This window comes from Peromyscus leucopus, chromosome 5, assembly GCF_004664715.2.
Source record: "Peromyscus leucopus breed LL Stock chromosome 5, UCI_PerLeu_2.1, whole genome shotgun sequence".
NCBI lineage: Eukaryota > Metazoa > Chordata > Mammalia > Rodentia > Cricetidae > Peromyscus > Peromyscus leucopus.
Window position 1 is genome coordinate 145,172,719 of NC_051067.1, and position 26,033 is coordinate 145,198,751.

At 40.5% G+C, this 26,033-nt stretch overlaps 1 protein-coding gene across 10 annotated transcripts in view; it reads right to left on the reverse strand.

Moving 5' to 3' along the window:
- The window catches only part of Stau2 (staufen double-stranded RNA binding protein 2), a 299,895-nt gene that overhangs the window by 242,067 nt on the left and 31,795 nt on the right, over window positions 1–26,033 (reverse strand). For 5 of the 10 annotated variants that reach the window (XM_028864622.2, XM_028864625.2, XM_037206427.1 and 2 more), the window contains exon 3: window positions 8,462–8,592. The exons of 4 other annotated variants lie outside the window; for them this stretch is intronic. In XM_028864622.2, the coding sequence (XP_028720455.1) occupies window positions 8,462–8,575 (114 nt within the window). In that variant the 5' untranslated portion in view covers window positions 8,576–8,592. Of the gene's footprint in view, window positions 1–8,461; window positions 8,608–26,033 lie in introns of those variants that run through there. One more of the 10 variants, XM_028864623.1, reaches the window with a different exon arrangement.

Here is a 26,033-nt window from a genome sequence, read left to right on the forward strand (position 1 = left end):
TACAAAGACTATACAGCAATGTTGTAACAACCACACCAATGTAAGGCACAGTAAGTCAATTACCATAAAGAATGGAACACTGAAGGGATGAGGTAAACATCAACGTGATTTTTTTTTTTTTTTTTTTTTTGGTTTTTCGAGACAGGGTTTCTCTGTGTAGCTTTGCGCCTTTCCTGGAACTCGCTTTGGAGACCAGGCTGGCCTCGAACTCACAGAGATCCGCCTGGCTCTGCCTCCCGAGTGCTGGGATTAAAGGCATGCGCCACCACCGCCCGGCTTTTTTTTTTTTTTTGGTTAATCAACGTGATTTTTATTCAGCAATCATATATTAAAGGTTGCCTTAAGACGGGGGCTGGAGCACTCTGGAGGCAGAGGCACGCCTGGTCTACAGAGCTAGTTCCAGGACAGCCAGAGCTACAAAGAGAAACCGTGTCTCCAAAAAAGGGGGGGGGGGGCCCTGGGGTCCATAAAGATGGCTTAACAGTTAGGAGCACTTACTCCTCTTCCAAAGGACCTGGGTTTGGCTGTCAGGGCTTCTGACCTCTATGGTCACCAGGCACGCATGTGGCACACATACATATATGTAGGCAAACACTCTTCCACACATAAAATAAAACATTTTTAAAGTTGCCCTAAGTTGCTCAGATTCTATAATACTCAATGGAAAATTAAATTAGGTAAAAATTAGGTAGGCCACTTTTTCCCATGAAAATGAATGGGAAGACCACATGTACCGGGAGATCTTAACCTCTGGCAGTATCTCAACTCTGACCACAAAACTGAATCATTTCAGAGCCTCAAAATCCTGAGGTGTGGGTCTAACTGAGACCATTTAGAGATCAGAATTTCTACTGTGCATACAAATACACACAAGATAATTGATATACCATTCATTAGTTAATGTCCCAAGAAAACTATGAGTCAGGACTAGGTTTAAATCTTTCTTGATAATCATTTCTTTCATTAAAATATATTTTATATGACTGGTAGACATGTGTGAATGACTGAAGATAAGCAGGCTTTCCATAAAGAGACCAAAACAGCCAATTAATTAATAAAAGCTGAATCCATAAATACCATGTTTCATTCAAGAGCACAGCAAGTGATCAAGGACCTCCATATAAGACCCAATATCCTAAGGCTGGAGAGATGAGTCAGTGGTTAAAAGCACTGGCTGCTCTTCCAGAGGACCCACAGCACCTACAAGGAAGTTCACAACTGTTGGTAACTCCAGTTCCAGGCAATCCAATGTCCTCTTCTGGCTTCCATAAGTACCAGGCATACATGTGATATATACAGACATACATGCAGGCAAAACCCCATACACGAACATTTTTTTAATTTTAATAAAAATAAAAAAGCCCTGATACCCTGAATCTGTTAGAGGAGAAAGTAGGAAATACACTTCAACGTGTAGGCTCAAGAAAGAGCTTCTGAATAAGACCTCCACTGAGCAGGCGTTAAGGCCATCACTAACAAATGGTCCTCGCTAACTCAATAGCTTCTGTGCAGCAAAGAACACCATTATCAGAGTGAAGAGTCAGTCTGCTGAATGAGGAAAAAAAAAAAAAAACATACATTACCAGCTACATATCTGACAGAGGGTTAGAGTCTAGAATATACAAAGAACTTTAAAAAACTAAAACCAAGAAAACAAACAACCCAATTGAAAACTAGGCCATGAACTATCCAGAGCTCTCAAAAGAAGAAATACAAATAACTGAGAAGCTTTTAAAAATGTCAACATCCTTAGCCATCATGGAAATGGAATTAAAACTACTCTGAGATTTTTATCTCCCCCAGTCAAAATGACTAAGATTAAAACATCAACAAGAACAGAGGCAAAAATGCTGGTGTGGATGTAGGAAAAGGGAAGAAAACACACACTCACAGCTGATGGGAGTGCAAACTGGTGCAGTCATTATAGAAGTCAGTGTGGAGGCTTCATAGCAAGCTAGAAGTAGATATGCCCCGCAACCCAACTATTCCACTCCTGGGCATATTCTCAAAGGGCTTTATATCCTACTACAGAGATACTTGCTCACCTATACACACTGCTGCTCTATTCACAATGTCCAGGAAATGGAAACTGACTCGATGTCCATCAACTGATAGATGAATAATGAAAACGTGATACATATATACAATGGAGTACTTTTTCATCTATAAAGAACAATGAAATTCTCAAGTAAATGGATGGACATAATCACTCTGAGTGAGGTAACCAAGATACAGAAAGACAGATGCCAAACATTCCCTCTCATATGTGGATGGCTGTTTTTAATCTTTCCACATATGTGTTTAAACTGGAGGAACCAATCAGGAAAGCAGTAAGAAACTAAGGGGTCATCTTAAGAGAAAGGGGTAGAACAAAGGTGGTATGAAGGGGAGATGGGAAGAATGGAAGAGTAAGTGCTAAGGGGAACCAGGGTGGGAGGAAGGGCAGGGTACTGGAGAGAGTATATGGAGGGACAACTAACACTAAAGACCTTCTACAATGCCACACAGAAACTACTACTGTAGAAGCTTCCTACAATACATGCATCTGTATATATAAAAGTAATTTTAATGGAGTTATCCTATAATGGAGGATAATGGCTCTTCCAGATAGGCTGTATTAAAAATCCCAGTGCCTGGGATGGGTCATCTCTTTGTGAATTCAGTCAGTGGGGTCCACAGATACCCCCTCAAATATTATAGACTATTGCCAATGCTCTTGGTTACCTTCAGAACCTGATGGTAAGACCCTATTGCTGAAGACACCACACATTTGAGTCAAAGAACATGGAAAAATCAAGCTGGTAGAAACCTGGAAACTTCATACCTAGTAGGTAGATTTCATACTGCTAGAAAGTTCTATGCATACTATTGGGGGAGAAAAGTCATCAACAATCTTACCCACCTCGGAACCCTACAAGCTACAATAAGGACTGCCCTGGCAAGACAACAAACTGGTGTAATAATGGCACGAACGTTATGTAAGTAACCAGCCACTGGCTGGATTTAAGGCCTGCTCTACAGTTCAACACTCCTGCATGGTACACTTGAATAGGACAAAAACCCGTGTCTAATTAGATCACAGGCCCCAGAGCAGCATCTATTATTCCACTAAGTGGACATAGCATTAAGCTACCCCTTAGTTCTTATCTTTATATGTATAGCTATGTATTTTGCTCAACCCACATAAAAGAAGCTTCTTTTTGAGTAGATGGTGATTAACACAGAGGCCCACAACTGGTCAACATGAAGAGAACAGATTATAGAGTGCTCAGCTCTGAAAGGGTCATTTATGTCACGCCTCCTGCTTTCAAGGTTTAGGAATCATCGAGGAAGAGGGAAGGAAAGATTTCAAAACAAAAGAACCATGGGGGAATCAGAGTCATGCAATGTTTCTTGGTAGCCAGGCTTCCTTTACTGGACATGGACAGTGGGGTTTAGAGCAATCTGGCTCTTTTCTCCTGCCATAACACCAACAGTACCCTTAACTAAAACCAAACATGCACAAGCCTCCAGTAAGCACAGAACTAACTCTAACACCCACAAGACATCACAAGTCAGTCAGCATGCCCTGATCACAGTGTTTCTATTCCTGCTAAACTCGAGCTGCTTCGAGGAGAGTGATCATAGGAAATGTAAGTTTGAGACCTAGAAATCTTTCAGTGAATGACTGGAAACATATCTGTACTACAGACTAACTAAAAATATAGGCAGGATCTTTTCTTCTGCTAGAGATCAAATCCAGGGCTTTGTGCATGCTAGATAAGGACTCCACCAGTAAGCTAGATCCCACAACCCTAAGCCAAGGTCTTAAAAACAAACTTAAAACTTTGATTATTTCTATGAAAGGAGTTTTGGTTATTTTTCTTCTTGCTGGTAAAATACCCTGACAAACGAAACTTATGAAAGAACAGGTTTGGGGCTCACAGTTGTCGAGTAGAGGGCATCACAGTAAGGAAGTCCTAGCAACAGGAATTTAAGGCAATTAGTATCCAGCCAGGAAGCAGACTGAAGGCTAGTGCGGAATTGGCCTCCTTTTTTATTTTTTTTTATTTTTCATTTTTGGCGGTCCAGGTCCCAAACCCTATAGGGTGGGTCTCCCCACTTCAGTTAATCTAATCAACAGGATCACCAAAGCTACCTTAAACGAAGTAAACTCTTACAAGTGTGCCTAGATGCTGGCCTCCCAGGTGATTTTTTTTGAGTTGACAGTCAATACTAACCATCACAAAAGGAAGGCATCAGTTTTATTCCATGTTTTAATGGATACGCTGAATTATTCCAACACTCCTTACTTTACAGATCTCTGTTTGTGTATGAACACATAAAAATTATTTCCACTTCACAGTACTTTTACTTTTTTTTCTTGTTGGTATTTGGAGATACAGTTTCACTATGTAGCCCTGGCTGTCCTGGAACTCACTCTGTAGACCAGGCTGGCCTCAAACTCAAGAGATCCACCTGCCTCCCGAGTGCTGGGATTAAAGGACTGCCCCACCACTGCCTGGCTCAGTGTTTTTACTTTTAGTTTATAGAACCTTTAAATTTAAAAGGATCACATTCAAATACCAAAAATTCTACTACAAAAATAGCAACTGCAAAGTTCTGAAACACTTCTTTGGTTTAAGAATAGCGATGATTAGTTAGCTGGATGCAGCGGCACACATCTGTAATAGCAAACACAGAGGTTAAGACAGGAGGCCCACAAGGTCCAGGACAGCCTGGGCTATGTAGGAAAAGAGGAGGAAAGAAAGGAGAGGTGAAGGAAAAGGAAGGAATAATAAGATTTTAACAATTAAAAAAGGGAACAAACACATACTCTTAATATGCATGTAAAACAATATTTTTTAAATGTTAGAAAAAGATCAAAAATATAATTTTTAAATATTTTTCTTCCTTAAATTTGTCTTCCTTAATAAACTTAGAACAATGAAAAAACTGAGCAACAAGGTTGCTTTCTTTCTTTTTTTTTCTTTTTTTTTGGTTTTTTTGAGACAGGGTTTCTTTATGTAGCTTTGTGCCTTTCCTGTAACTTGATCTGTAGACCAGGCTGGCCTCCAACTCACAGAGATCCGCCTGCCTCTGCCTCCCTCCCGAGTGCTGGGATTAAAGGCGTGCGCCACCACCACCTGGCACTTAAATATGATTTTCCTTGTTACTTTTTGTTTTTACTTCTTATAGCACTGAGCACTGAACTCCCAATCTCCCATGTGCTAGTCAAGCACACTCACTTAGCTAAACCCCCAGTTCATTTGCTCATCATCTAAACTCTGTTTAGGGAATAATTAGATTCTAGTTTTCTAGGCAGTAATTTACATTTATCCACTTCTTTCAACTTTACATTTAAAAAAATTATTAGCCCATTTCCACTCTGTCTTTGAGAAAAGCTAGCTCATTTCTATCTAAACAAAGAACTAAATCAACTGTTCATGAACTTGTTATGCATCCACTCATTTCACAAATACTGACTACTGATACATGTACCATTCCAGGCACTGGAAAGAGCAATAACCAAGTCAAAATAAAGTCCTCTCCTCAGAGATTATTCTAGAAGAGACAAAACAATAAAATATATGAAAGTACTAAATTACTGAAAAGAATAAAGGAAGCATGTGACCAAGATCAGGAGTCCATTTTGGATGCCCTTAGTTTGGAAATTCTAGTAGCCATTTAGGTAGAGGTAATTAACAGGCAATCAGACACACAACTCCAAAGTACAGGGAAGACTCTCTGAGCTAGAGACTGAATGAGAGAGAGAGAGAGAGAGAGAGAGAGAGAGAGAGAGAGAGAGAGAGAGAGAGAGAGAGAGAGAGATGGATGACAGCTCCTAGGTACAGTGGAGGAAAAGTTTATTATAGATATATGGGAGAGCATAATCAGAGGCAGGGACATCTGGGGAGTCCAGAGTGGACAGGACCCTCAGCCACATGAGGAGGTGGGAGAGGGGAGGGAAGGGAAAAGAGAGTGTCTTAGTTAGGGTTCCTATTGCTGTGAAGAGACACCATGACCATGGCAACTCTTAGAAAGGAAAGCCTTTAATTGGGGTGGCTCATTTACAGTTTCAGAGGTTTAGTCCATTATCATCATGGCAAAACATGGTGGTCTGCAGGCAGACATGGTGCTGAAGAAGAAGCTGAGGATTCTCCATCTTGATCCAAAGGCAACAGGAAGTAAACTGAGATACTGGGCATGGCTTGAGCATTATGAGACCTCAAAGCCCACCTCCACAGTGACATACTTCCTCCAACAAGGACACACCTATTCTGACAAGGCCACACCTCCTAATAGTGCCACTCCCTTTGAAGGCCATTTTCTTTCAAACCACTGCAGAGGGGAACTCTGTGCAGCATCCAGGTGGCCCAAAAGAGAGAGTAGAAGAAAAAGTCAGGTAATCAAATTGTCTGGATTATATAGGGAAGGGCGGCTGGAGAAAGGGCAGCCCATCCCCTGAGCTGGAGAATTTAGGGTAGGGGGCAAGGTATGCCAGCCAGGAGATTCCTGTAACAGGTAGGGGCTGGGAGTTCTGGGAGAACCTGGCAGCCAGGTCCACTTTGATGTGGTAAGTAGGCACCCCAGTCATTTGTCCCAATCTGAAAGCTAACAGAGACATAAATGTGAAAGCTGACAGCATGTTTATGTTATCCAAAGGCACAAGGCAAGGATGTACAATCAGGAAAGAAGAGACCAGGTCTACAAACTTAAGAGAGACCAGGCTATACAAACTGAAATGCTCTAGGAGATCTGGAAAAAAAAAAAAGAATCCAATTTTTAAAATGTGGCCAATGAGTCAGAAATGATAGATAGTGCAAGCATGTAAACCTGCCACAGGGGATGAGGCAGGAGGACAATGGGCCTGAGAAAGCTTGGACTAGAATACAGCAAGACATCTCAAAAAAAAAAAAAAAAGATAAATAAAATGTAAAAAATATATCCATCCATGTGGCAGTGACACAACAGGAAAAGCCGAGGGTAGCATGTCCTGAGAGCCAACAAGGAGATGAACACACTTCCCGGGACACAGCCTGCTGAGTACCACAGCCCTCACACAGGAGCTACACTGGGCTGCAGTGACTGGTTCTGACTGGTGAAGGTGGGAGGAACAGAACTGAGCAGGAGGGAACGACAAACAGCCAGTATGGAGTTCTCCTGGAGTCCTGAGATACAGTAAAGAGATCATAGTAACTCCAGGAAGACATACTGTCATCTTATTTTTAAGACAGAAAAAGTGTCTAAAAACATGCCTGTATGCTGATGGGTATGATCCACTGGAAGGACAAACTGTTGACAGACAAGCAGCAGAAGAAGCAAAAGGCAAAGAAAGTGAAGCTGGGATGGCAAGAGAGAGAGACAGAGAGAGACAGACACACACACACACAGAGAGAGAGAGAGAGAGAGAGAGAGAGAGAGAGAGAGAGAGAGAGAGAGAGAGAGAGAGAGAGAGAGAGAAGAAAAAAGGCAGGAAGGCTTTAATACTGTAATTCCGGAAAAAGCAAAGAGACGTGAAATCTCATGAACTATTCTGAAGACGTAAACGATCTAGCAGGATTAAGAACAGAATGGGTAGGAAAGAGCTGGGCTCTACAGCTGGGCAGACAGAACAAGACAACTGCCTTCTCTGCTAACACAGAACGGGAGGTGGTGGGAACTCCTCACTGCTCACAACACCTCAGAAAAGCTAGCAGCAGACAGACCAGACAGACTGCAGTATCCCATCGCCTATTTCCCTTGTTTTGTAGAAGACAGAAAACATCCAAAGAACCCAACTGCTACCACTTTATAGACTAACCAACTCTTCTAGAACCAACTCTTTCCATATTATGTGCAAAAGTCTAGAACTATCAAAATACCCAAGATTTCAAATCTGTCAGGGAAAACCATGCACAACTGAAATGTTTTCCAAAAGAACAGAGTTCAAATATGAATGTGCTAGTTGCATATTTCTGCGTTTTATATGTAAAACGTATGCACAATTAGCTACAAATATTTAAAAGAGCATCATTATAAGTAAATGCACAGGTAATAATACTGGTACACACAACTTACTGTTTCTTTTTTAAACTATGAACCCGAAAGTTAAACATCACATTGGAAAAGACATATCAATATTTAAGCACTGCAATACCCCTCCGACCACCCCACTTCTATCAGCTTGATTACCAGGAAGAACACTATACTTCATACGTAAGTGCTGGTGCTGGCATTTATGAACTCCTAAGCAAGGCACTTAACATTTCTATAGCTGAGATCCTTCAACTACAAAATGTTAAAAATCTTATGGCTTCAAGGTTTTCTTGTGAGGTACTATATCTGAGAGCTTTACAAAACATAACACAATACAACTTGCTTAAGACTTAATTAAGTATCTTCAGGCCATCCACACACCCCCCCAAATAGAGCACAGTTCACACCTGACAATGGAGTCTGACAGTCGGTTAGCATGTCCGCCGCCTCTTTATGACCTTACCTTCGAATGAGCAGGCCCGCTTTCACGCAGAAGCTTATACTGGGGTTGGATGCTATGGAAACGGGCTAACTCATTTACCAGACACATTGGAGTTTTCTCTTTGGGGTTTGCCATTTTATCGTGGAGAGAAGCTGTAAATAAAAAGGCTGTAAAGTTTTTGTCAAGAATGACTTTTAAAAATGGAAGAAAAACTAGCGTTGACTTTTTAGACTAATGTCAGATTGTACAGCTAAATTATTTTCATGAATTTGTATTAAAAACTTTATACCATGTAATGTCTTCTATCACATGCAATAGAGTAATGTAGCAAATCTTGAACAATAACACAAAGGTTTATTTTTTTCTTATCTAAGTTATTCTCTATATACATATAATACCACCACCATACTTAAAGATTATAAAATAGCTTTTAATATATTATTATAACTTTTCCTTTTCTCTCAATAAACTTTTACTATCATTAGGTAAGTTTCTTGACTCTTATTACTACAAAGGTAAATTTAGTCTGAACTCGAACTCATTATGTAGATAAGGATGATCAATGCTGGGTCATAGGGGTGAGCACCACACCCAGCACTAAAATTGTTAACATTTTCTACATTTGCTCTGAGTACTATTTTACAGTTATAAATATTTTCTTTAAAAAAAAAAACTAACAGTACTTAATTTTCATAAGGTTCCTTTAATCTTCTCCAAAGATTACCAAGATAAATTCAGAATGCACTCTTCTAGGTGAGTGTAAATATATTTGCAGTTAGATATGTAGGCATAAGGAAGTAGTCTTGATATATCTGGCTTTTAATTCCCAATGACAGCATTATAGTAATATAGTTTTTCCAAATATTGTCTTCACTCTTGGGTATGTTGGGGTTTTAAATGGCATTGATTTCTGTATTGTCTTTTACCAAATACAGAGTTTCCACGGTGCTCTTGTAGTAGGTTTTTATCTACCACTACACTGACACATCCCTTAAGAGCCAAATGGCTCTCAGAATGGCTGTGCCAAATAACCTTCCTATGCTTCAACCTAAAGTGTGGAATACAGCCATATATCTTAATTTCATGTACAGTTCCCACAGGTGTCTGGATGATTTCTGCATTCCTAAGTCATTCCTAAGTCACTAGCAAAGCTAACCATTTTATGTTACGGCCACCATGAAGGGCTTCTGCTGGTTCTTACTGATTATATCTCACAGATATCCATCTTTTTCTATTGTGCTTTGCACTTTTTGTGTCTTAAGAAACTCTCCATATATATTTTTAAAAGAGACTATAATATATTTTGAAATGTGCTCCATGGGATTTGAGTAGCTAGAGCAGTAATAGTCTCTTTTAAATTAAATAAGACTCTACCATTTGGGGAACCACTAATAGATTACAGTTAAAAGCCTGTTTCAGACATCAGTTGCTCATGTGTGACTTTGAGAAAGTAATAAAATCTACTTTCCATTCAGTAAATACACTAAACTGCTTTTTCTCATTTGATGGTTGAACATAGGACATAAAACACTATTAACAATGATTAATAATCTATCACTAATAATTATTTAAAATCATTTATTAAAACTATTGATAATAATTTTATAAATTTTTCATGGCTTTCTAAATGCATACATTATAAATCAAAATGTTCTGTCATCTGAACTGATTATACTTGTACAAATATATTCCCTGAGTATCCTTTGATATTCAATTACTATTTTCCCCCTTGGCTCATTAGGATGCCTTAATTTTCCCCCACTGAAAATTAACAAACCATCATATAAATTATACTTACTTAGTTTCTCCTTTCTGCATAAAGGGAATATTCTACCTTAATTGATATGAAATTCATTTATATGTAAAACATCGTAACTTGGATAAAACACTTATAAAACATATGTATAGAATATTACAAGAATAAATATATATCAAAAATATATATACTGTTTTAGATATATCATATTTTCTCAAATGTCCTTAGCTTTGTGAGTCTTGACTCTTCAAACTAAAAAGATAATGTTTTCAACATATAGACAATATGTGTGTCCAAAAGCGATGTCTCGTAGGGCAAACAAGTACCCATCAACAAGCACTACAAATTACAGCGTGGTAAGAGCTGTGACAAGGCTGTCACAAGGACTCCTGGGGCACAGGGCATGTGCAAAGATGGGTTTTAAGAGATTGTAATTACATTAGTTAAAACAAGATTTCATCAAAGTCAGAAGACAAGACAGCTGAAGCTTTCCAAAGCGACAAGTGAAAGCATGTAAAGTCCAACAGAGCTGTCCATCTGTAACTGCAGCACTTGGGAGGACGAGGCTGAAGGACACGCTCATGTCTAGACTGAGCCACACAGTGAGGTCTGGGCTCAAAAAGGGAAAGAGCAAGAGAAGGGACGGGGATGCACAGCCCAGCATGGAGCATTCGCACATGGCTGTGTCTGACATAAGACGAGTCAGGGAATCATGAGCAGAACGAAAAATGAAGGGGACTGAAGAGATGACGTGGTGGTTAAAGGCACTGGCTGCTCTGGACCAGGGTTCAATTCCCAGCACTCACAAGATGGCTCACAACTGGCTATAAATTCAGTCCCAGGGGATCCAATGCCCTCTTCTGGCCCCCACTAGCATTACACACACTTGCTGCACAGGCAAAACAGCCAGACACATAAAATAGAAGGTTAAAAAAGCGTTTTAAGAATCGGGAGATTTGAAATAGGAGATGGAACTACAATCCCTAGAGTACAAAAAGCTTCCTAAATCAGAACTCACAGTAGCAGACGCCTACAAACTCCATGCCAATCAGAGCTATTGCTAAGAAGCAGTCCACATACTCCTGCTGCAGACACTTCCTCCACCCTAGCGTCTACACAGGCAGTGTCTGTCTCTTCCCAGACTCCCCTCTTCCCATCCTGCTATTGGAGGGAATTCATCATAGTTTGCAAGTAAAGAAAAAAATTTTAAATGCAAAAATGAAAAATAAAACAATTTTTAAGGCTGGGTAGTGGTGGCACACGCCTTTAATCCCAGCACTTGGGAGGCACAGGCAGGTGGATCTCTGTGAGTTCCAAGCCAGCCTGGTCTACAAAGCAAGTTCTAGAACAGCTACACAGAGAAACCCTGTCTTGAAAAATCAACCAATCAAACAAACAAACAAACAAACAAACAATTTTTAAAATCCAAGGACAAAGTAATTTGCCTCTCATAGATTTTGGTCTTCTAGGGAAAATGTGGTTATCTGTCCAGAGTTAAAAAAATTAAGTTTAATGTTCAAAATGGGCCTCACATTTAAGGTTGTCCAAGGAAAAACCAATGATGGACTACTCAGGTACGGAACTTCTTTATAGCTATCTATCCACTAGGAAAAACCGCTGATGGACTACTCAGGTACGGAACTTCTTTATCTATCCACTAGGAAAAACCGCTGATGGACTACTCAGGTACGGAACTTCTTTATATCTATCTATCCACTAGGAAAAACCGCTGATGGACTACTCAGGTACGGAACTTCTTTATATCATCTATCCACTAGGAAAAACTGCTGATGGATACTCAGGTACGGAACTTCTTTATATCATCTATCCACTAGGAAAAACTGCTGATGGACTACTCAGGTACGGAACTTCTTTATATCTATCTATCCACTAGGAAAAACCGCTGATGGACTACTCAGGTACGGAACTTCTTTATATCATCTATCCACTAGGAAAAACCGCTGATGGACTACTCAGGTACGGAAGTTCTTTATATCTATCCACTAGGAAAAACCGCTGATGGACTACTCAGGTACGGAACTTCTTTATATCATCTATCCACTAGGAAAAACCGCTGATGGACTACTCAGGTACGGAACTTCTTTATATCATCTATGCACTAGGAAAAACCGCTGACAGACTACTCAGTTACGGAACTTCTTTATATCTATCTATCCACTAGGAAAAACCGCTGACGGACTACTCAGGTATGGAAATTCTTTATATCTATCCACTAGGAAAAACCGCTGATGGACTACTCAGGTACGGAACTTCTTTATATCATCTATCCACTAGGAAAAACCGCTGATGGACTACTCAGGTACGGAACTTCTTTATATCATCTATCCACTAGGAAAAACCGCTGATGGACTACTCAGGTACGGAACTTCTTTATATCTATCCACTAGGAAAAACCGCTGACGGACTACTCAGGTACGGAACTTCACTAGGAAAAACCGCTGATGGACTACTCAGGTACGGAACTTCTTTATATCATCTATCCACTAGGAAAAACCGCTGATGGACTACTCAGGTACGGAACTTCTTTATATCATCTATCCACTAGGAAAAACCGCTGATGGACTACTCAGGTACGGAAATTCTTTATATCTATCTATCCACTAGGAAAAAACGCTGATGGACTACTCAAGTACGGAACTTCTTTATATCTATCTATCCACTAGGAAAAACCGCTGATGGACTACTCAGGTACGGAACTTCTTTATATCATCTATCCACTAGGAAAAACCGCTGATGGACTACTCAGGTACAGAATTTCTTTATATCTATCCACTAGGAAAAACCGCTGATGGACTACTCAGGTACGGAACTTCTTTATATCATCTATCCACTAGGAAAAACCGCTGATGGACTACTCAAGTACGGAACTTCTTTATATCTATCTATCAACTAGGAAAAACCGCTGATGGACTACTCAGGTTCGGAACTTCTTTATATCATCTATCCACTAGGAAAAACCGCTGATGGACTACTCAGGTACGGAACTTCTTTATATCTATCCACTAGGAAAAACCGCTGATGGACTACTCAGGTACGGAACTTCTTTATATCATCTATGCACTAGGAAAAACCGCTGATGAACTACTCAGGTACGGAACTTCTTTATATCATCTATCCACTAGGAAAAACCGCTGATGGACTACTCAGGTACGGAACTTCTTTATATCATCTATCCACTAGGAAAAACCGCTGATGGACTACTCAGGTACGGAACTTCTTTATATCTATCCACTAGGAAAAACCGCTGATGGACTACTCAGGTACGGAAGTTCTTTATATCTATCCACTAGGAAAAACCGCTGATGGACTACTCAGGTACGGAACTTCTTTATATCATCTATCCACTAGGAAAAACCGCTGATGGACTACTCAGGTACGGAACTTCTTTATATCATCTATGCACTAGGAAAAACCGCTGATGGACTACTCAGGTACGGAACTTCTTTATATCTATCTATCCACTAGGAAAAACCGCTGATGGACTACTCAGGTACGGAACTTCTTTATATCTATCTATCCACTAGGAAAAACCGCTGATGGACTACTCAGGTAAGGAACTTCTTTATAACATCTATCCACTAGGAAAAACCGCTGATGGACTACTCAGGTACGGAACTTCTTTATATCATCTATCCACTAGGAAAAACCGCTGATGGACTACTCAGGTACGGAACTTCTTTATATCATCTATCCACTAGGAAAAACCGCTGATGGACTACTCAGGTACGGAACTTCTTTATATCATCTATCCACTAGGAAAAACCGCTGATGGACTACTCAGGTACGGAACTTCTTTATATCATCTATCCACTAGGAAAAACCGCTGATGGACTACTCAGGTACGGAACTTCTTTATATCATCTATCCACTAGGAAAAACCGCTGATGGACTACTCAGGTACGGAACTTCTTTATAACATCTATCCACTAGGAAAAACCGCTGACGGACTACTCAGGTACGGAACTTCTTTATATCTATCCACTAGGAAAAACCGCTGATGGACTACTCAGGTACGGAACTTCTTTATATCTATCCACTAGGAAAAACCGCTGATGGACTACTCAGGTACGGAACTTCTTTATATCATCTATCCACTAGGAAAAACCGCTGATGCACTACTCAGGTACGGAACTTCTTTATATCTATCCACTAGGAAAAACCGCTGATGGACTACTCAGGTACGGAACTTCTTTATAACATCTATCCACTAGGAAAAACCGCTGATGGACTACTCAGGTACGGAACTTCTTTATATCATCTATCCACTAGGAAAAACCGCTGATGGACTACTCAGGTACAGAACTTCTTTATATCATCTATCCACTAGGAAAAACCGCTGATGGACTACTCAGGTACGGAACTTCTTTATATCATCTATCCACTAGGAAACACCGCTGATGGACTACTCAGGTATGGAACTTCTTTATATCATCTATCCACTAGGAAAAACCGCTGATGGACTACTCAGGTACGGAACTTCTTTATATCTATCTATCCACTAGGAAAAACCGCTGACGGACTACTCAGGTATGGAAGTTCTTTATATCTATCCACTAGGAAAAACCGCTGATGGACTACTCAGGTACGGAACTTCTTTATATCTATCTATCCACTAGGAAAAACTGCTGATGCACTACTCAGGTACGGAACTTCTTTATATCATCGTATCCACTAGGAAAAACACACTAGGAAAAACCGCTGATGGACTACTCAGGTACGGAACTTCTTTATATCATCTATCCACTAGGAAAAACCGCTGATGGACTACTCAGGTACGGAACTTCTTTATATCATCTATCCACTAGGAAAAACCGCTGATGGACTACTCAGGTACGGAACTTCTTTATATCATCTATCCACTAGGAAAAACCGCTGATGGACTACTCAGGTACGGAACTTCTTTATATCTATCCACTAGGAAAACCGCTGATGGACTACTCAGGTACAGAATTTCTTTATATCTATCTATCCACTAGGAAAAACCGCTGATGGACTACTCAGGTACGGAACTTCTTTATATCATCTATCCACTAGGAAAAACCGCTGATGGACTACTCAGGTACGGAACTTCTTTATATCATCTATCCACTAGGAAAAACCGCTGATGGACTACTCAGGTACGGAACTTCTTTATATCTATCTATCCACTAGGAAAAACCGCTGATGGACTACTCAGGTACGGAACTTCTTTATATCATCTATCCACTAGGAAAAACCGCTGATGGACTACTCAGGTACGGAACTTCTTTATATCTATCCACTAGGAAAAACCGCTGATGGACTACTCAGGTACGGAACTTCTTTATATCTATCTATCCACTAGGAAAACCGCTGATGGACTACTCAGGTACGGAACTTCTTTATATCATCTATCCACTAGGAAAAACCGCTGATGGACTACTCAGGTACGGAACTTCTTTATATCTATCCACTAGGAAAAACCGTTGATGGACTACTCAGGTACGGAACTTCTTTATATCATCTATCCACTAGGAAAAACCGCTGATGGACTACTCAGGTACGGAACTTCTTTATATGTATCTATCCACTAGGAAAAACCGCTGATGGACTACTCAGGTACGGAACTTCTTTATATCATCTATCCACTAGGAAAAACCGCTGATGGACAACTCAGGTACGGAACTTCTTTATATCATCTATCCACTAGGAAAAACCGCTGACGGACTACTCAGGATCGGAACTTCTTTATATCTATCCACTAGGAAAAACCGCTGATGGACTACTCAGGTACGGAAGTTCTTTATATCTATCCACTAGGAAAAACCGCTGATGGACTACTCAGGTACAGAACTTCTTTATATCTATCCACTAGGAAAAACCGCTGATGCACTACTCAGGTACGGAAGTTCTTTATATCTATCCACTAGGAAAAACCGCTGATGGATACTCAGGTACGGAACTTCTTTATATGTATCCACTAGGAAAAACCGCTGATGGACTACTCAGGTACGGAACTTCTTTATATCATCTGTCCACTAGGAAAAACCGCTGATGGACTACTCAGGTACGGAACTTCTTTATATCATCTATCCACTAGGAAAAACCGCTGATGGACTACTCAGGTACGGAACTTCTTTATATCATCTATCCACTAGGAAAAACCGCTGATGGACTACTCAGGTACGGAACTTCTTTATATCATCTATCCACTAGGAAAAACCGCTGATGGACTACTCAGGTACGGAACTTCTTATATCATCTATCCACTAGGAAAAACCGCTGATGGACTACTCAGGTACGGAACTTCTTTATATCATCTATCCACTAGGAAAAACCGCTGATGGACTACTCAGGTACGGAACTTCTTTATATCTATCTATCCACTAGGAAAAACCGCTGATGGACTACTCAGGTACGGAACTTCTTTATATGCTATCCACTAGGAAAAACCGCTGATGGACTACTCAGGTACGGAACTTCTTTATATCATCTATCCACTAGGAAAAACCGCTGATGGACTACTCAGGTACGGAACTTCTTTATATCATCTATCCACTAGGAAAAACCGCTGATGGACTACTCAGGTACGGAACTTCTTTATATTATCTATCCACTAGGAAAAACCGCTGATGGACTACTCAGGTACGGAACTTCTTTATATCATCTATCCACTAGGAAAAACCGCTGATGGACTACTCAGGTACGGAACTTCTTTATATCTATCCACTAGGAAAAACCGCTGATGGACTACTCAGGTACGAACTTCTTTATATCTATCCACTAGGAAAAACCGCTGATGGACTACTCAGGTACGGAACTTCTTTATACATCTATCCACTAGGAAAAACCGCTGATGGACTACTCAGGTACGGAACTTCTTTATATCATCTATCCACTAGGAAAAACCGCTGATGGACTACTCAGGTACGGAACTTCTTTATATATCTATCCACTAGGAAAAACCGCTGATGGACTACTCAGGTACGGAACTTCTTTATATCATCTATCCACTAGGAAAAACCGCTGATGGACTACTCAGGTACGGAACTTCTTTATATCATCTATCCACTAGGAAAAACCGCTGATGGACTACTCAGGTACGGAACTTCTTTATATCATCTATCCACTAGGAAAAACCGCTGATGGACTACTCAGGTACGGAACTTCTTTATATCATCTATCCACTAGGAAAAACCGCTGATGGACTACTCAGGTACGGAACTTCTTTATATCATCTATCCACTAGGAAAAACCGCTGATGGACTACTCAGGTACGGAACTTCTTTATATCATCTATCCACTAGGAAAAACCGCTGATGGACTACTCAGGTACGGAACTTCTTTATATCATCTATCCACTAGGAAAAACCGCTGATGGACTACTCAGGTACGGAACTTCTTTATATCATCTATCCACTAGGAAAAACCGCTGATGGACTACTCAGGTACGGAACTTCTTTATATCTATCTATCCACTAGGAAAAACCGCTGATGGACTACTCAGGTACGGAACTTCTTTATATCTATCTATCCACTAGGAAAAACCGCTGATGGACTACTCAGGTACGGAACTTCTTTATATCTATCTATCCACTAGGAAAAACCGCTGATGGACTACTCAGGTACGGAACTTCTTTATATCATCTATCCACTAGGAAAAACCGCTGATGGACTACTCAGGTACGGAACTTCTTTATATCTATCTATCCACTAGGAAAAACCGCTGATGGACTACTCAGGTACGGAACTTCTTTATATCTATCCACTAGGAAAAACCGCTGATGGACTACTCAGGTACGGAACTTCTTTATATCATCTATCCACTAGGAAAAACCGCTGATGGACTACTCAGGTACGGAACTTCTTTATATCATCTATCCACTAGGAAAAACCGCTGATGGACTACTCAGGTACGGAACTTCTTTATATCATCTATCCACTAGGAAAAACCGCTGATGGACTACTCAGGTACGGAACTTCTTTATATCTATCTATCCACTAGGAAAAACCGCTGATGGACTACTCAGGTACGGAACTTCTTTATATCTATCCACTAGGAAAAACCGCTGATGGACTACTCAGGTACGGAACTTCTTTATATCATCTATCCACTAGGAAAAACCGCTGATGGACTACTCAGGTACGGAACTTCTTTATATCATCTATCCACTAGGAAAAACCGCTGATGGACTACTCAGGTACGGAACTTCTTTATATCATCTATCCACTAGGAAAAACCGCTGATGGACTACTCAGGTACGGAACTTCTTTATATCTATCCACTAGGAAAAACCGCTGATGGACTACTCAGGTACGGAACTTCTTTATATCATCTATCCACTAGGAAAAACCGCTGATGGACTACTCAGGTACGGAACTTCTTTATATCATCTATCCACTAGGAAAAACCGCTGACGGACTACTCAGGTACGGAACTTCTTTATATCTATCCACTAGGAAAAACCGCTGATGGACTACTCAGGTACGGAACTTCTTTATATCATCTATCCACTAGGAAAAACCGCTGATGGACTACTCAGGTACGGAACTTCTTTATATCTATCTATCCACTAGGAAAAACCGCTGATGGACTACTCAGGTACGGAACTTCTTTATATCATCTATCCACTAGGAAAAACCGCTGATGGACTACTCAGGTACGGAACTTCTTTATATCATCTATGCACTAGGAAACACCGCTGATGGACTACTCAGGTACGGAACTTCTTTATATCTATCCACTAGGAAAAACCGCTGATGGACTACTCAGGTACGGAACTTCTTTATATATCTATCCACTAGGAAAAACCGCTGATGGACTACTCAGGTACGGAACTTCTTTATATCATCTATCCACTAGGAAAAACCGCTGATGGACTACTCAGGTACGGAACTTCTTTATATCATCTATCCACTAGAAAAACCGCTGATGTACTACTCAGGTTCGGAACTTCTTTATATCTATCTATCCACTAGTAAAAACCGCTGATGGACTACTCAGGTACGGAAACTTCTTTATATCTATCCACTAAAAAACCGCTGAGACTACTCAGGACGGAACTTCTTTATATCTATCCACTAGGAAAAACCGCTGATGGACTACTCAGGTACGGAACTTCTTTATATCTATCCACTAGGAAAAACCGCTGATGGACTACTCAGGTACGGAACTTCTTTATATCTATCCACTAGGAAAAACCGCTGATGGACTACTCAGGTACGGAACTTCTTTATATCTATCTATCCACTAGGAAAAACCGCTGATGGACTACTCAGGTACGGAACTTCTTTATATCATCTATCCACTAGGAAAACCGCTGATGGACTACTCAGGTACGGAACTTCTTTATATCATCTATCCACTAGGAAAAACCGCTGATGGACTACTCAGGTACGGAACTTCTTTATATCATCTATCCACTAGGAAAAACCGCTGATGGACTACTCAGGTACGGAACTTCTTTATATCATCTATCCACTAGGAAAAACCGCTGATGGACTACTCAGGTACGGAACTTCTTTATATCATCTATCCACTAGGAAAAACCGCTGATGGACTACTCAGGTACGGAACTTCTTTATATCATCTATCCACTAGGAAAAACCGCTGATGGACTACTCAGGTACGGAACTTCTTTATATCATCTATCCACTAGAAAAACCGCTGATGGACTACTCAGGTACGGAACTTCTTTATATCTATCCACTAGGAAAAACCGCTGATGGACTACTCAGGTACGGAACTTCTTTATATCTATCTATCCACTAGGAAAAACCGCTGATGGACTACTCAGGTACGGAACTTCTTTATATCTATCCACTAGGAAAAACCGCTGATGGACTACTCAGGTACGGAACTTCTTTATATCATCTATCCACTAGGAAAAACCGCTGATGGACTACTCAGGTACGGAACTTCTTTATATCATCTATCCACTAGGAAACACCGCTGATGGACTACTCAGGTACGGAACTTCTTTATATCATCTATCCACTAGGAAAAACCGCTGATGGACTACTCAGGTACGGAACTTCTTTATATCATCTATCCACTAGGAAAAACCGCTGATGGACTACTCAGGTACGGAACTTCTTTATATCTATCCACTAGGAAAAACCGCTGATGGACTACTCAGGTACGGAACTTCTTTATATCATCTATCCACTAGGAAAAACCGCTGATGGACTACTCAGGTACGGAACTTCTTTATATCATCTATCCACTAGGAAAAACCGCTGATGGACTACTCAGGTACGGAACTTCTTTATATCATCTATCCACTAGGAAAAACCGCTGATGGACTACTCAGGTACGGAACTTCTTTATATCATCTATCCACTAGGAAAAACCGCTGATGGACTACTCAGGTACGGAACTTCTTTATATCATCTATCCACTAGGAAAAACCGCTGATGGACTACTCAGGTACGGAACTTCTTTATATCATCTATCCACTAGGAAAAACCGCTGATGGACTACTCAGGTACGGAACTTCTTTATATCATCTATCCACTAGGAAAAACCGCTGATGGACTACTCAGGTACGGAACTTCTTTATATCATCTATCCACTAGGAAAAACCGCTGATGGACTACTCAGGTACGGAACTTCTTTATATCTATCTATCCACTAGGAAAAACCGCTGATGGACTACTCAGGTACGGAACTTCTTTATATCTATCTATCCACTAGGAAAAACCGCTGATGGACTACTCAGGTACGGAACTTCTTTATATCTATCCACTAGGAAAAACGCTGATGACTACTCAGGTACGGAACTTCTTTATATCTATCCACTAGGAAAAACCGCTGATGGACTACTCAGGTACGGAACTTCTTTATATCATCTATCCACTAGGAAAAACCGCTGATGGACTACTCAGGTACGGAACTTCTTTATATCATCTATCCACTAGAAAAACCGCTGATGACTACTCAGGTACGGAACTTCTTTATATCTATCCACTAGGAAAAACCGCTGATGGACTACTCAGGTACGGAACTTCTTTATATCATCTATCCACTAGGAAAAACCGCTGATGGACTACTCAGGTACGGAACTTCTTTATATCATCTATCCACTAGGAAAAACCGCTGATGGACTACTCAGGTACGGAACTTCTTTATATCATCTATCCACTAGGAAAAACCGCTGATGGACTACTCAGGTACGGAACTTCTTTATATCATCTATCCACTAGGAAAAACCGCTGATGGACTACTCAGTACGAACTTCTTTATATCATCTATCACTAGGAAAAACCGCTGGACACTCAGTACGGAACTTCTTTATATCATCTATCCACTAGGAAAAACCGCTGATGGACTACTCAGGTACGGAACTTCTTTATATCATCTATCCACTAGGAAAAACCGCTGATGGACTACTCAGGTACGGAACTTCTTTATATCATCTATCCACTAGGAAAAACCGCTGATGGACTACTCAGGTACGGAACTTCTTTATATCATCTATCCACTAGGAAAAACCGCTGATGGACTACTCAGGTACGGAACTTCTTTATATCATCTATCCACTAGGAAAAACCGCTGATGGACTACTCAGGTACGGAACTTCTTTATATCATCTATCCACTAGGAAAAAACCGCTGATGCACTACTCAGGTACGGAACTTCTTTATATCATCTATCCACTAGGAAAAACCGCTGATGGACTACTCAGGTACGGAACTTCTTTATATCTATCTATCCACTAGGAAAAACCGCTGATGGACTACTCAGGTACGGAACTTCTTTATATCTATCCACTAGGAAAAACCGCTGATGGACTACTCAGGTACGGAACTTCTTTATATCTATCCACTAGGAAAAACCGCTGATGGACTACTCAGGTACGGAACTTCTTTATATCATCTATCCACTAGGAAAAACCGCTGATGGACTACTCAGGTACGGAACTTCTTTATATCATCTATCCACTAGGAAAAACCGCTGATGGACTACTCAGGTACGGAACTTCTTTATATCATCTATCCACTAGGAAAAAACCGCTGATGGACTACTCAGGTACGGAACTTCTTTATATCATCTATCCACTAGGAAAAACCGCTGATGGACTACTCAGGTACGGAACTTCTTTATATCATCTATCCACTAGGAAAAAACCGCTGATGGACTACTCAGGTACGGAACTTCTTTATATCATCTATCCACTAGGAAAAACCGCTGATGGACTACTCAGGTACGGAACTTCTTTATATCATCTATCCACTAGGAAAAACCGCTGATGGACTACTCAGGTACGGAACTTCTTTATATATCTATCCACTAGGAAAACGCTGATGGACATCAGGTACGGAACTTTATACTATCACTAGGAAAAACCGCTGATGGACTACTCAGGTACAGAACTTCTTTATATCTATCCACTAGGAAAAACCGCTGATGGACTACTCAGGTACGGAACTTCTTTATATCATCTATCCACTAGGAAAAACCGCTGATGGACTACTCAGGTACGGAACTTCTTTATATCTATCTATCCACTAGGAAAAACCGCTGATGGACTACTCAGGTACGGAACTTCTTTATATCATCTATCCACTAGGAAAAACCGCTGATGGACTACTCAGGTACGGAACTTCTTTATATCATCTATCCACTAGGAAAAACCGCTGAGGATACTCAGGTACGAACTTTATATCATCATAAAAAACGCTGATGGACTACTCAGGTACGGAACTTCTTTATATCATCTATCCACTAGGAAAAACCAATGATGGACTACTCAGGTACGGAACTTCTTTATATCTATCCACTAGGAAAAACCGCTGATGGACTACTCAGGTACGGAACTTCTTTATATCATCTATCCACTAGGAAAAACCGCTGATGGACTACTCAGGTACGGAACTTCTTTATATCATCTATCCACTAGGAAAAACCGCTGATGGATACTCAGGTACGGAACTTCTTTATATCTATCTATCCACTGGAAAAACCGCTGATGGACTACTCAGGTACGGAACTTCTTTATATCATCTATCCACTGGAAAAAACCGCTGATGGACTACTCAGGTACGGAACTTCTTTATATCTATCTATCCACTAGGAAAAACCGCTGATGGACTACTCAGGTACGGAACTTCTTTATATCATCTATCCACTAGGAAAAACCGCTGATGGACTACTCAGGTACGGAACTTCTTTATATCTATCTATCCACTAGGAAAAACCGCTGATGGACTACTCAGGTACGGAACGTCTTTATATCTATCTATCCACTAGGAAAAACCGCTGATGGACTACTCAGGTACGGAACTTCTTTATATCTATCCACTAGGAAAAACCGCTGATGGACTACTCAGGTACGGAACTTCTTTATATCATCTATCCACTAGGAAAACTGATGGACTACTCAGGTACGGAACTTCTTATATATCTAACTAGGAAAAACCGCTGATGGACTACTCAGGTACGGAACTTCTTTATATCTATCCACTAGGAAAAACCGCTGATGGACTACTCAGGTACGGAACTTCTTTATATCATCTATCCACTAGGAAAAACCGCTGATGGACTACTCAGGTACGGAACTTCTTTATATCTATCCACTAGAAAAACCGCTGATGGACTACTCAGGTTCGGAACTTCTTTATATCATCTATCCACTGGGAAAAACCGCTGATGGACTACTCAGGTACGGAACTTCTTTATATCATCTATCCACTAGGAAAAACCGCTGATGGACTACTCAGGTACGGAACTTCTTTATATCATCTATCCACTAGGAAAAACCGCTGATGGACTACTCAGGTACGGAACTTCTTTATATCATCTATCCACTAGGAAAAACCGCTGATGGACTACTCAGGTACGGAACTTCTTTATATCATCTATCCACTAGGAAAAACCGCTGATGGACTACTCAGGTACGGAACTTCTTTATATCTATCCACTAGGAAAAACCGCTGATGGACTACTCAGGTACGGAACTTCTTTATATCATCTATCCACTAGGAAAAACCGCTGATGGACTACTCAGGTACGGAACTTCTTTATATCATCTATCCACTAGGAAAAACCGCTGATGGACTACTCAGGTACGGAACTTCTTTATATCATCTATCCACTAGGAAAAACCGCTGATGGACTACTCAGGTACGGAACTTCTTTATATCTATCTATCCACTAGGAAAAACCGCTGATGGACTACTCAGGTACGGAACTTCTTTATATCATCTATCCACTAGGAAAAACCGCTGATGGACTACTCAGGTACGGAACTTCTTTATATATCTATCCACTAGGAAAAACCGCTGATGGACTACTCAGGTACGGAACTTCTTTATATCATCTATCCACTAGGAAAAACCGCTGATGGACTACTCAGTACGGAACTTCTTTATATCATCTATCCACTAGGAAAAACCGCTGATGGACTACTCAGGTACGGAACTTATCATCTATCCACTAGGAAAAACCGCTGATGGACTACTCAGGTACGGAACTTCTTTATATCATCTATCCACTAGGAAAAACCGCTGATGGACTACTCAGGTACGGAACTTCTTTATATCATCTATCCACTAGGAAAAACCGCTGATGGACTACTCAGGTACGGAACTTCTTTATATCATCTATCCACTAGGAAAAACCGCTGATGGACTACTCAGGTACGGAACTTCTTTATATCTATCCACTAGGAAAAACCGCTGATGGACTACTCAGGTACGGAACTTCTTTATATCATCTATCCACTAGGAAAAAACCGCTGATGGACTACTCAGGTACGAACTTCTTTATATCTATCCACTAGGAAAAACCGCTGATGGACTACTCAGGTACGGAACTTCTTTATATCTATCCACTAGAAAAACCGCTGATGACTACTCAGTACGGAACTTCTTTATATCTATCCACTAGGAAAAACCGCTGATGGACTACTCAGGTACGGAACTTCTTTTATATCATCTATCCACTAGGAAAAACCGCTGATGGACTACTCAGGTATGAATTCTTATATCATCTATCCACTAGAAAAAACGTGATGACAACTTCAGGTACGGAACTTCTTTATATCATCTATCCACTAGGAAAAACCGCTGATGGACTACTCAGGTACGGAACTTCTTTATATCTATCCACTAGGAAAAAACCGCTGATGGACTACTCAGGTACGGAACTTCTTTATATACATCTATCCACTAGGAAAAACCGCTGATGGAACTACTCAGGTACGGAACTTCTTATATCATCTATCCACTAGGAAAAACCGCTGGGACTACTCAGTACGGAACTTTTTATATCTATCCACTAGGAAAAACCGCTGATGGACTACTCAGGTACGGAACTTCTTTATATCTATCCACTAGGAAAAACCGCTGATGGACTACTCAGGTACGGAACTTCTTTATATCTATCTATCCACTAGGAAAAACCGCTGATGGACTACTCAGGTACGGAACTTCTTTATATCATCTATCCACTAGGAAAAAACCGCTGATGCACTACTCAGGTACGAACTTCTTTATATCATATCCACTAGGAAAAACCGCTGATGGACTACTCAGGTACGGAACTTCTTTATATCTATCTATCCACTAGGAAAAACCGCTGACGGACTACTCAGGTATGGAAGTTCTTTATATCTATCCACTAGGAAAAACCGCTGACGGACTACTCAGGTACGGAACTTCTTTATATCATCTATCCACTAGGAAAAACCGCTGATGGACTACTCAGGTACGGAACTTCTTTATATCTATCCACTAGAAAAACCGCTGATGACTATCAGTACAACTTCTTATATCATCACATAGGATAAGTACGGAACTTCTTTATATCATCTATCCACTAAGAAAAACCGCTGATGGACTACTCAGGTACGGAAC